This window comes from Nerophis ophidion, linkage group LG01 (assembly GCF_033978795.1).
Source record: "Nerophis ophidion isolate RoL-2023_Sa linkage group LG01, RoL_Noph_v1.0, whole genome shotgun sequence".
NCBI classification, from domain to species: domain Eukaryota; kingdom Metazoa; phylum Chordata; class Actinopteri; order Syngnathiformes; family Syngnathidae; genus Nerophis; species Nerophis ophidion.
In genome coordinates, this window is record NC_084611.1 from 53,178,389 (window position 1) to 53,190,862 (window position 12,474).

At 45.9% G+C, this 12,474-nt stretch overlaps 1 protein-coding gene across 2 annotated transcripts; it reads right to left on the reverse strand.

Annotated features, from left to right (window-relative positions):
* Positions 1-6,881: 6,881 nt before the first annotated feature.
* Positions 6,882-8,009, reverse strand: LOC133535995 (type-2 ice-structuring protein-like). Of its 2 annotated transcripts, XM_061876251.1 has the most exons (7): positions 7,950-8,009; positions 7,781-7,874; positions 7,577-7,692; positions 7,373-7,489; positions 7,197-7,305; positions 7,039-7,113; positions 6,882-6,963 (listed from the first exon to the last, which is right to left on the reverse strand). In XM_061876251.1, exons 1-6 carry the CDS (start codon positions 7,992-7,994, stop codon positions 7,046-7,048), a joined length of 549 nt encoding a protein of 182 aa, XP_061732235.1. In that variant the 5' UTR covers positions 7,995-8,009; the 3' UTR covers positions 6,882-6,963; positions 7,039-7,045. The 2 variants fall into 2 exon arrangements, with proteins under 2 accessions (XP_061732235.1, XP_061732154.1); XM_061876170.1 differs by having other exon boundaries at positions 7,781-7,952.
* Positions 8,010-12,474: the final 4,465 nt, after the last annotated feature.

Sequence of the window (12,474 nt, forward strand, 5' to 3'; positions counted from 1 at the left end):
AACAAGAATTGCCACCCCAGCCCGTTGCCTCTCACTGCCGGCAACGCCAGAGTGGAAGAGGGTCCAATCCCTCTCGAGAGTACTGGTTCCAGAGCCCTTGCTGTGCGTCGAAGTGAGTCCGACTATATCCAGCCGGAATTTCTCGACTTCGCGCACTAGCTCAGGCTCTTTCCCCCCAGTGACGTGACGTTCCACGTCCCAAGAGCTAGCTTCTGTAGCCGAGGATCGGACCGCCAAGTGCCCTGCCTTCGGCTGCCGCCCAGCTCACATTGCACCCGACCTCTATGGCCCCTGCTATGGGTGGTGAACCCATTGGAGGGGTGACCCACGTTGCCTCTTCGGGCTGTGCCCGGCCGGGCCCCATGGGAATAGGCCCGGCCACCAGGCGCTCGCCATCGTGCCCCACTTCCGGGCCTGGCTCCAGAGGGGGGCCCTGGTGACCCGCATCCGGGTGAGGGAAATCTGGGTCCATGCTTTTTCTTCTTCATAAAGGTCTTCGAGCTGCTCTTTGTCTGATCCCTCACCTAGAACCTGTTTGCCTTGGGAGACCCTACCAGGGGGCTTAATGCCCCCGGACAACATAGCTCCTAGGATCATTGGGACACGCAAACTCCTCTACCACGATAAAGTTGCAGCTCAGAGAGGAGGTGTGTATATATATATATATATATATATATATATATATATATATATATATATATATATATATATACATATATATATTATTCCTAACTCTAGCCACATTTTTTTTAATAGTAATTTTGAAGTATTTACCTGAATGTACATTAACTATTTCTGTTCAAAATAGTTTCAAATGTCACATCTTAAATGTTTAAATATTAACTGTCAGCTTACTGGACTGTGCCAACTGTAATACTATATGAGTACGTCTTTTCTCTTGTTTCATTGAAAATAAAACAGCAAAGTTTATTTGGCTCTCATCTGTTTCAATTATGAGACACGATCGTGTCAAAGTCATGATTTGTTATTTCATGCTGGAAGTAAGAATATTTACTTTAAAAAAGTAGTTTTATACTTGTGATAAAAAAAGTAGTTTTATACTTGTGAGTGTTGATGACACAGCTTTGCAACACTTGATATTCTAGTTTGAAGCATGTTTTACTCAATATAGGTCATCCAATCTCAGCAATAAGTTGTAATATCTTACTGAGATCATTTAGGACCAAAACATAAAACAAGTAAAACGCTAACATAAAATCTGCTTAGTGAGAAGAATTATCTTATCAGACAGAAAATAAGCCGATATCACCCTTATTTGAGATATTTATTCTTACTTAGATTTCAGTTTTTGCAGTGAAGATGTGATGCCAAAAATATATCGACTCAATCATAGTCGTATTGATGAGATACGTTACTGTACTTGGTATCATTACAGTGGACGTCAGGTGTGATTCCACCAGTTGCTTTTGTTTTTGGGGGGGTCCTTTTCAGAGTACTGTAATATATAGCACTATATATTGTACCGAAAATGATTCATTAGTACCGCGGTACTACACTAATACCGGTATACCTTACAGCCCTATGGTAAAGTAACAGTTACTTTTAAAAGGTAATTTTCCGAACACATCAATGAGAAAACGTGTACTCACAGAGGCTCTGGGCAGTGGGCAACACAATCGCCAAGCTCGTTGGATGACGTGGAGGCAAGCGCGCTCTCGTACAGAATCCATCGCTTTTTATGCACAAACTAGGGGAGGTGTCAACAGGGCGTGTATCGGTTGCTCTTGCAGCCCACGCGTGGCCGTTTTTGCAAGGTGTTGACCACAGTTTTGGGGCGAATTGTTCCTTTTCTAAGAATTTTATGAGGCCTCATGTCTTTCCCGCTCGAGCCTTATCATACTGACGGAAGCAGGAAGTCACGCGCTTAGCTTGCACTTTTTGTTCAACCACACTTTTACGCAAAAGTCAACAGGTCATGGATTTCATCACACGCACAATTTGTTGCAAAATGATTTATTTCAAGCATGAGTATTCAAATAAGCATTCTTGTGAGTATTTTATATCAAAGACATTCTAGGGATATCCAGTCCTGACTTAAACGTGTGGACAATGCTGAACTGCACCAATTTTGTCAAGATGAGCGGTCAGAAATTCAAGCAGAAGCTTGTGGATGGCTACCAAAAGCGCCTTATTGCAGTGAAACTTGCCAAGGTTTTAGAATGGGCTCCCCTAAATCCTGACTTAAACATGCTGAAGAACCAAGTCCCTGTCAGAAAACCGACACATTTAGCTGAACTGCACCAAATTTGGTCAAGAGGAGTGGTCCAAAATTCAACCAGAAGCTTGTGGATGGCTACTAAAAGCGCTTTATTGCAGTGAAACTTGCCAAGGGACATGTAAGCAAACATTAACATTGCTGTATGTATACTTTTGACCCAGCACATTTGCGCACATTTTCAGTAGACCCACAACAAATGCGTTATGCCCAATTGATTGTAGACTCTTACTGACACCATGTGGCAATAGGAAAATACTACGCTTGATTTGTTTGGCAACTTCCGGGTTGACGATGTCAGTTCAGTTGATGAGATAATGAGAAGTAGACAAGTTGTGTTAGCTCTTACAAGCCTTGGAAAAGATACGTCTGTAAGTAAACCGTTGAAATTGTGTATGTAACTGTATATTAAGGTGGAAAGTGGTTCAATTTTATAGTAAGATGTTTACTGAAAAACTAATTTTGTGCACCATTTCAATGGATGTTTTGAGAACTTAAAATGGCGGCCAGTCATATATTCCCACCATCAAAATAGTTTCAACACTCAGCAGTATTTGTTTGATGACAATACTTTATATCTGTTTTTAATGCTAATGTAACCTATTTTTATGGTTTTGTCTCTTTGTGATGTTGATTTCCTGTTATACAGTATATGCCTTGAGCTCTTATTTTGAAGGCGCGAAGAGTGGAAGAGGTGTCGCGTTGGAGTAGAGCGGAGGGTTTTGAAAAGAGAGAAAATAAAGTGGTCCTTGTGTAAAACTAGAGCCTCTGTGTTTGTCATTTTATAGTTTCATACAGTATAACATAAATGACAAACCTCAACGGCAGAGCAGGCGGAAGACAGGTTGATGTAAGAACCACCACAGCGGCCGCGATGGCGGTTGAAGGCACCCCCACATCCATTAGGGGCCCAGTTATGGGGAAATAATGACCCAAGTCCTCAACGGTGGAACAGGCGGAGGATGATTGCTAACCCTACGGAGCAATCATAACGGCTGCGATGGCGGAAAGAAGGCTGCAGCAGAAAAGGGTCCCCAGTCGTCTTGGACTCCATGCCACTGAACCCTGGCCCGGATCTGTCAAGGAAGGTGTGGTGACTGTCTGTGCACCAGTCTCCCCACGTCAAACTAAGTCACGCACAGGCATCCTCCATAAGGGAGGATCGTCATACTCGCTTCCAGTGACCGCCGATGACTAGGCCTGTGTCTATTACCTGTTCTGTGCACGTGACGATTGGAGGATGCAGGTCAAAATTAGGTGTGTCCATCCATCATCTTCCGCTTATCCGAGGTCGGGTCGCGGGGGCAGCAGCCTAAGCAGGGAAGCCCAGACTTCCCTATCTCCAGCCACTTCGTCTAGCTCTTCCCAGGGGATCCCGAGGCGTTCCCAGGCCAGCCGGGAGACATAGCCCGTGGCCTCCTACCAGCTGGACGTGCCCTAAACACATCCCTAGGGAGGCGTTCGGGTGGCATCCTGGCCAGATGCCCGAACCACTTCATCTGGCTCCTCTCGATGTGGAGGAGCAGCGGCTTTACGTTGAGCTCCTCCCGGATGGCAGAGCTTCTCACCCTATCTCTAAGGGAGAGCCCCGCCACCCGGCGGAGGAAACTCATTTTGGCCGCTTGTACCCGTGATCTTATCCTTTCGGTCATGACCCAAAGCTCATGACCATAGGTGAGGATGGGAACGTAGATCGACCGGTAAATTGAGAGCTTTGCCTTCCGGCTCAGCTCCTTCTTCACCACAACGGATCGATACAACGTCCGCATTACTGAAGACGCCGCACCGATCCGCCTGTCGATCTCACGATCCACTCTTCCCCCACTCGTGAACAAGACTCCTAGGTACTTGAACTCCTCCACTTGGGGCAGGGTCTCCTCCCCAACCCGGAGATGGCACTCCACCCTTTTCCGGGCGAGAACCATGGACTCGGACTTGGAGGTGCTGATTCTCATTCCGGTCGCTTCACACTCGGCTGCGAACCGATCCAGTGAGAGCTGAAGATCCCGGCCGGATGAAGCCATCAGGACTTCATCATCTGCAAAAAGGAGAGACCTAATCCTGTGGCCACCAAACCGGAACCCCTCAACGCCTTGGCTGCGCCTAGAAATTCTGTCCATAAAAGTTATGAACAGAATCGGTGACAAAGGACAGCCTTGGCGGAGTCCAACCCTCACTGGAAACGTGTCCGACTTACTGCCAGCAATGCGGACCAAGCTCTGACACTGATCATACAGGGACCGGACTGCCACAATAAGACATTCCGATACCCCATACTCTCTGAGCACTCCCCACAGGACTTCCCGAGGGACACGGTCGAATGCCTTCTCCAAGTCCACAAAGCACATGTAGACTGGTTGGGCAAACTCCCATGCACCCTCAAGAACCCTGCCGAGAGTATAGAGCTGGTCCACAGTTCCACCACCAGGACGAAAACCACACTGTTCCTCCTGAATCCGAGGTTCGACTATCCGGCGAAGCCTCCTCTCCAGTACACCTGAATAAACCTTACCGGGAAGGCTGAGGAGTGTGATCCCACAATAGTTGGAACAAACCCTCCGGTCCCCCTTCTTAAAGAGAGGGACCACCACCCCGGTCTGCCAATCCAGAGGTACCGCCCCCGATGTCCACGCGATGCTGCAGAGTCTTGTCAACCCAGACAGCCCCACAGCATCCAGAGCCTTAAGGAACTCCGGGCGGATCTCATCCACCCCCGGGGCCTTGCCGCCGAGGAGCTTTTTAACTACCTCAGCGACCTCAGCCCCAGAAATAGGAGAGTCCACTACAGATTCCCCAGGCACCGCTTCCTCAAAGAAAGACGTGTTGGTGGGATTGAGGAGGTCTTCGAAGTATTCCCTCCACCGATCCACAACATCCGCAGTCGAAATCAGCAGAACACCATCCGCACCATACACGGTGTTGATAGTGCACTGCTTCCCCTTCCTGAGGCGCCGTATGGTGGTCCAGAATCGCTTCGAAGCCGTCCGGAAGTCGTTTTCCATGGCTTCCCCGAACTCTTCCCATGTCCGAGTTTTTGCCTCCGCGACCGCTAAAGCTGCACACCGCTTGGCCCGTCGGTACCCGTCCACTGCCTCCGGAGCCCTATGAGCCAAAAGAACCCGATAGGACTCCTTCTTCAGCTTGACGGCATCCCTCACTGCTGGTGTCCACCAACGGGTTCTGGGATTACCGCCACGACAGGAACCAACAACCTTGCGGCCACAGCTCCAATCAGCCGCCTCGACAATAGAGGTTCGGAACATGGTCCACTCGGACTCAATGTCCCGCACCTCCCTCGTGACATGTTCAAAGTTCTCCCGGAGGTGTGAATTGAAACTCTCTCTGACAGGAGACTCTGCCAGACGTTCCCAGCAGACCCTCGAAATGCGCTTGGGCCTGCCAGGTCTGTCCGGCATCCTCCCCCACCATCGCAGCCAACTCACCACCAGGTGGTGATCGGTAGAAAGCTCCGCCCCTCTCTTCACCCGAGTGTCCAAAACATAAGGCCGCAAATCCGATGACACAACTACAAAGTCGATCATGGAACTGCGGCCTAGGGTGTCCTGGTGCCAAGTGCACATATGGACACCCTTATGTTTGAACATGGTGTTTGTTATGGACAATCCGTGACGAGCACAAAAGTCCAATAACAAAACACCACTCGGGTTTAGATCCGGGCGACCATTCTTCCCAATCACGCCTCTCCAGGTTTCACTGTCGTTGCCAACATGAGCGTTGAAGTCTCCCAGTAGGACAAGGGAATCACCCAGAGGAGCACTTTCCAGTACTCCCTCGAGTGTGCCCAAAAAGGGTGGGTATTCTGAACTGCTGTTTGGTGCGTAAGCACAAACAACAGTCAGGACCCGTCCCCCCACCCGAAGGCGAAGGGAAGCTACCCTCTCGTCCACTGGGTTGAACTCAAACGTGCAGGCTTTGAGCTGGGGGGAAACGAGAATTGCCACCCCAGCCCGTCGCCTCTCACTGCCGGCAACGCCAGAGTGGAAGAGGGTCCAGTCCCTCTCGAGAGAACTGGTTCCAGAGCCCTTGCTGTGCGTCGAGGTGAGTCCGACTATGTCCAGCCGGAACTTCTCTACCTCGCGCACTAGCTCAGGCTCCTTCCCCCCCAGTGAGGTGACGTTCCACGTCCCAAGAGCTAGCTTCTGTAGCCGAGGATCGGACCGCCAAGTGCCCTGCCTTCGGCTGCCGCCCAGCTCACAATGCACCCGACCTCTATGGCCCCTCCTATGAGTGGTGAGCCCATTGGAGGGATGACCCACGTTGCCTCTTCGGGCTGTGCCCGGCCGGGCCCCATGGGGACAGGCCCGACCACCAGGCGCTCGCCATCGTGCCCCAACTCCGGGCCTGGCTCCAAAGCGGGGCCCCGGTGACCCACGTCCGGGCGAGGGAAATCTGAGTTCATTTTGTTGTAATTCCATAGAAGTCTTTGAGCTGCTCTTTGTCTGATCACTCACCTAGGACCTGTTTGTCTTGGGAGACCCTACCAGGGGGCATGAAAGCCCCCAGACAACATAGCTCCTAGGATCATTGGGACACGCAACCTCCTCTACCACGGTAAGGTAGCAGCTCAGAGAGGAGAATTAGGTGTGTAAATATTTGTAAAAAAAAGAATTTCAAAATGGACATGTCAATTCTCAATATGTTTATTACATGTATGAAAGGATTATCCATCCATCCGCAGTCTTCTGCCTGCTTGGGTCCAGGTCAGCCTTTTGACATAGCATGATAAAAAAGAGAGTTTGAATATGCACGAGACTGCAACAAAACCGTGTCACTGTACATACCTGCAGTCTAAAGTGGCTTTGCACACACAAAAGGCAGTAGTGTGTTACAGGCGACATCATCCCAGCATTTGCCGACTGTTAACAAAGAGAAAATGTCATCTCTTTTTAACAAATGTAGTTACTGAGATTGATTAAGATCAGATCTTAAGTCTGTCTACTTTGTGAGTTGGTCTGCAGACAGCACTCATCCAGCGTGTCGTCCGGTTTTTGTGGACACCAGAAAGTTCCGGACATGCCCGTACCATCACTCCATAACCAGTTTCCAGCCTGTACACGCGGTGAATCATGTTAGCCTCAAAACACAAAAATGAAATTTAGGGAAAGTTCTTACTACCGTTTGGCAATCTGAGCCTCCAAGCCATGCTTCTGCCTGACTCAAGGTCTGAAGGAATTTATGCTCGTCATCCTGGTGTATCGATGCGAGGTTCCCACCCATGGTCTGGCATTGTTTCTGCGGAGGGTAGAGCCAGAGAAACACGTCTCTTACACACCAAACCATCTGAGCAGCTGTCTATGAGCATGAAATAATGATACCCACCTCAGCATTAACCCAGTTCTTGGTGGAGGATTCAAAGTAGAAACACCGTTGGTTGTGTTTTTGCCAGTTGGGTGGACACTGTGACGCAAAAAGCTCGGTATGGTTGGCAGCTGCATCTAGAGTGGACAAACAAGAACCAGTGACTGACTGTCCGTCTGTTTCTGTGTGTCCATCCTGTAGAACACTTGGTGTTTTGCTGCTCACCGTCAGCTGTAGCCAGTGCCACCGATGCACAAAGAACTAAAGTCACAGTCAGCATCTTGGCCAGGAAGATGGTGCAGAGGTTGAGGACGACGGACTGAGAAACCCAAAAGAGCTGCTGAGTCATCACAATCTGCACGAGAGAGACGACAAAAAGCATGCGAGTACAAACCTGCAGGTGAGAGCTCCTTCTTGCTTCTGTGTAGATAGAGCTCATGAACAAGAGCTGCTCTTATATACTGTCAGTCAACCTTCAAAAGCTGCCCGTTTATTCATTGCAGTGTTTTCTTTCAACTAGACTTTGGGCTCTGTCAACAAATCGACGTGCATCACACTATTTATTATTCCATACAAATATTGAATTGCACTCTTGAACAAACATGAGATAGACCGTAAATGTTTGTGTGAGCAACACAAAGTACGGAAAATCACATTTGAGTGATCCAAAGTCCCGACACCCCCGTGTTCGAAAGATACTTTTACACAAAAAAAACATACAAAGTGGAATAAAAAAATCAAATAGGCGTAAAGTAACAGGAAAATACGGAAATGTTAAAGGCCTACTGAAACCAACTACTACCGACCACGCAGTCTGATAGTTTATATATCAATGATGAAATATTAACATTGCAACACATGCCAATACGGCCGGTTGAGTTTACTAAATTGCAATTTTAAATTTCCTGTGAAGTATCCTGTTGAAAACGTCGCGGAATGATTACTCGTATGATGACGCATGCGCGTGACGTCACCGGTTGTAGCGGACATGTTCTTCCAGCACCGCTTACGGCTAAAAATCGTCTGCTTTAATCGCATAATTACACAGTATTCTGGACATCTGTGTTGCTGAATCTTTTGCAATTTGTTCAATTAATAATCGAGACTACAAAGAAGAAGCGAACACGGTTGGATTGAACCACACACACAAAGTACAGTGTATTATGGTGGAGGCGTTCCATAGCTGATCGCCTGTTGGTGGCGTCGGTGGTTACCACCTGCAACTAGGACTTTGGGGCAAAAGCAAAATACTAAAGCAGTGGTTCTCAACCTTTTTTCAGTGATGTACCCCCTGTGAAGATGTTTTTAATTCAAGTACCCCCTAATCAGAGCAAAGCATTTATGGTTGAAAAAAAGAGATAAAGAAGTAAAATACAGCACTATGTCATCAGTTTCTGATTTATTAAATTGTATAACAGTGCAAAATATTGCTCATTTGTAGTGGTCTTTCTTGAACTATTTGGAAAAAAAGATATAAAAATAACTAATGATTCAACTCTAAATAAAGATTTCTACACATGGCAGTAATCATCAACTTAAAGTGCCCTCTTTGGGGATTGTAATAGAGATCCATCCGGGTCTATGAACTTAATTCCAAACATTTCTTCACAAAAAAAGAAATCTTTCACATCAATATTTATGGAACATATCCACAAAAAATCTAGCTGTCAACACTGAATATTGCATTGTTGCATTTCTTTTCACAGTTTATGAACTTATTTTCATATTTTGTTGAAGTATTATTCAATAAATATATGTATAAAGGATTTTTGAATTGTTGCTACAAAACAGCTTCATTATTGCAGGAGACTAATCTTTAATAGCTGACTATAAACAGTTTCATACACAAACATTTGTATTCAAATTTACAAACAATTTATACATTTACACACACATTGTATAGACACATGACTGAATAAAGTGTCTTTTATCTTTTACAGTTCACACCGAAAATGTATGTCTTCTCATAATCAGCCAACGATTGTGCAAGATCTCCCACTTTGAAATGATGACAGAGGTCTGTAAATTTCATCATAAGTACACTTCAACTGTGAGAGACAGAATGTGGGGGAAAAAATCCAGGAATTCACATTGTAGGAATTTTTAAGAATGTATTTGTAAATTATGCTGGAAAATAAGTATTTGGTCAACCATTCAAAGCTCTCACTGATGGAAAGAGGTTTTGGCTCAAAATCTCACGATACATGGCCCCATTCATTCTTTCCTTAACACGGATCAATCGTCCTGTCCACTTAGCAGAAAAACAGCCCCAAAGCATGATGTTTCCACCCCCATGCTTCACAGTAAGTATGGTGTTCTTGGGATGCAACTCAGTATTCTTCTTCCTCCAAACACGACGAGTTGAGTTTATACCAATAAGTTATATTTTGGTTTCATCTGACCACATGACATTTTTCCAATCCTCTGCTGTGTCATCCATGTATCCATTTTGGATACATAGTGAGAGCTTTGAATGGTTGACCAAATACTTATTTTCCACCATAATTTACGAATAAATTCTTTAAAATTCCTACGATGTGAATTCCTGGATTTTTTTTCACATTCTGTCTTTCACAGTTGAAGTGTACTTATGATGAAAATTACAGAACTCTGTCATCATTTTAAGTGGGAGAACAATCGGGAGAACAATCGGTGGCTGACTAAATACTTTTTTGCCCCACTGTATCTAGTCGAGGATTCTGTGGTATATCCGTTATAGAGTGCTCAATACCTGGGTAGAGTGGAATATACGTTAGGTCAGGAAAAAGCACAGAGGCTATATCATCCCAACAGGCCTGTTTCGCAGGTTTCTCTGCTCGTTAGGAGATTTTATTATATTATCCCCTGACGAGCAGGAAAACCTGCGAAACAGGCTTGTAGGGATGATTATAGCCTCTGTTTTTTCCAGACCTAGCGCGTATATATATATATATATATATATATATATATATATATATATATATATATATATATATATATATACATGTATATATATACATATATATATATATATATATGTATATATATACATATATATATATATATATATATATATATATATGTTTGTATATATATATATGTGTGTGTATATATATGTGTATAAATATATATATATGTGTGTGTGTACATATATATATATATATATATATATATATATATATATATATATATATATATATATATATATATATATATATATATATATATATATATATGGCTTCACAGTGGCAGAGGGGTTAGTGCATCTGCCTCACAATACAAAGGTCCTGAGTAGTCCTGTGTTAAATCCCGGGCTCGGGATCTTTCTGTGTGGAGTTTGCATGTCCTCCCCGTGAATGCGTGGGTTCCCTCCGGGTACTCCGACTACCTCCCTTTTCCAAAGACATGCACCTGGGGATAGGTTGATTGGCAACACTAAATTGGCCCTAGTGTGTGAATGTGAGTGTGATTGTTGTCTGTCTATCCGTGTTGGCCCTGCGATGAGGTGGTGACTTGTTCAGGGTGTACCCCGCCTTGTAGCTGAGATAGGCACCAGCGCCCCCCGAGACCCCAAAGGGAATAAGCGGTAGAAAATGGATGGATGGATGTATATATATATATATGTACTGTATGTATGATGGCGCCGCCGTGTGTGGCTGGCCGTCTACTGCTCTCAGTCTGCTTTCAGTTTTTGTTGATTTTGTCCTGCTGCACTAAACAGTTCGTGTCTCCACTCTTGTATGATCGCCAAGATTTGTTTTGTTTTCGACCACCTATCAAAAATATTTTTTCTTTTGATTTTGATGGTCCAAATGAAGTGCCCCCGTTGCTGTCAGGTATACCAGCTCACCTCTTCCGGTTTCCAGCCCTGAGCTTTCCGCGGAAGCGTCGCCGTGGCACCTGTAGTGGCCGGCGGGTAAAGCAGAGAGTACTGTTGGCATGCTCTTCCAGCGCTGCCCGGACGGGAAACGGATTAAGCTGTCCCCTTCTTACTTTCTGGCCGTCCGTGGATCCATCGGGTTACCCCGTTCCGGAAATTGGCCCCAATGAGAGACCCCGCACTCGCTGCACCTGCAGCTGTACAGCTCGGTGCCGCCAACGTGGGGTGAATCCTTCGAATTTAAAGTTGCTATGCCGGGATACCCGGTGTGCTGCCACGCCGGTCTCATCTCCTGCCAGGATTGGTCTTGTAAATGCTAGATCACTGGCGAACAAAACGTTCCGACTCAGGGATTTTTTCGAGTCACGCTGTCTTGACTTCCTTTGCATACCGGAGACGTGGCTCGGTGCCAGTGAGTCCAGTGTTTTCTCCGAACTTCTGCCGGCAGACTGATGCTATTTTAACTCTCCTCGTACCTCAGGCTGTGGAGGAGGAACGGCGACACTTTATAAAAATGACTATAAATGTAAGCAATGCTTTCCTTTGTCATTTTTCGCCAGCTTTGAAATGACTTTATTTGAGGTGTGTTGCACTGACGCGGTGCTGTGCGCTGTCATTTACCGCCCGCTCAAATACAATAAGGACTTCATCTGAGTTTTTTCTGAGTTTTTGGCAGGAATTATGGCCCGCAATGATCGTGTCCTCATTGTTGGAGATTTTAATATCCATGTATGCTGTCCCGACAAGCCACTGGTGAAGGATTTTTTAAACCTTATAGACTCTTTTAATTTGACACCGTTTGTGTTTGGCCCCACACACGAACGTACGTGGTCACACGCTTGATCTTGTCCTGTCATATGGTCTACCTGTGTCTAACTTGGACATTTGTGACAATGTGCTGTCAGACTGTCATATTTGAGGCCAATTTTAACCGCCTGGCGGCTGGAGCGCACTCTCCTGCGCGTCTCTGTCGAGTTTTTAACCCTTCCACTGCTGGTCAGTTTATTATTGCTTTTAACCAAGGTTTTTTACCCTCTGACTCTGTTTTTTCTGACACTGA

Excerpts from the sequence above, each read along its gene's own strand:
- LOC133535995 (XM_061876170.1), bottom strand. The coding sequence starts at position 7,937 with ATGCTTTTTGTCGTCTCTCTCGTGCAGATTGTGATGACTCAGCAGCTC. Across the intron at positions 7,490-7,576 it reads AGAACTGGGTTAATGCTGAG|AAACAATGCCAGACCATGGG; the intron begins GTGGGTATCATT and ends TACCCTCCGCAG. Across the intron at positions 7,306-7,372 it reads GAGGCTCAGATTGCCAAACG|GCTGGAAACTGGTTATGGAG; the intron begins GTAGTAAGAACT and ends CCGCGTGTACAG.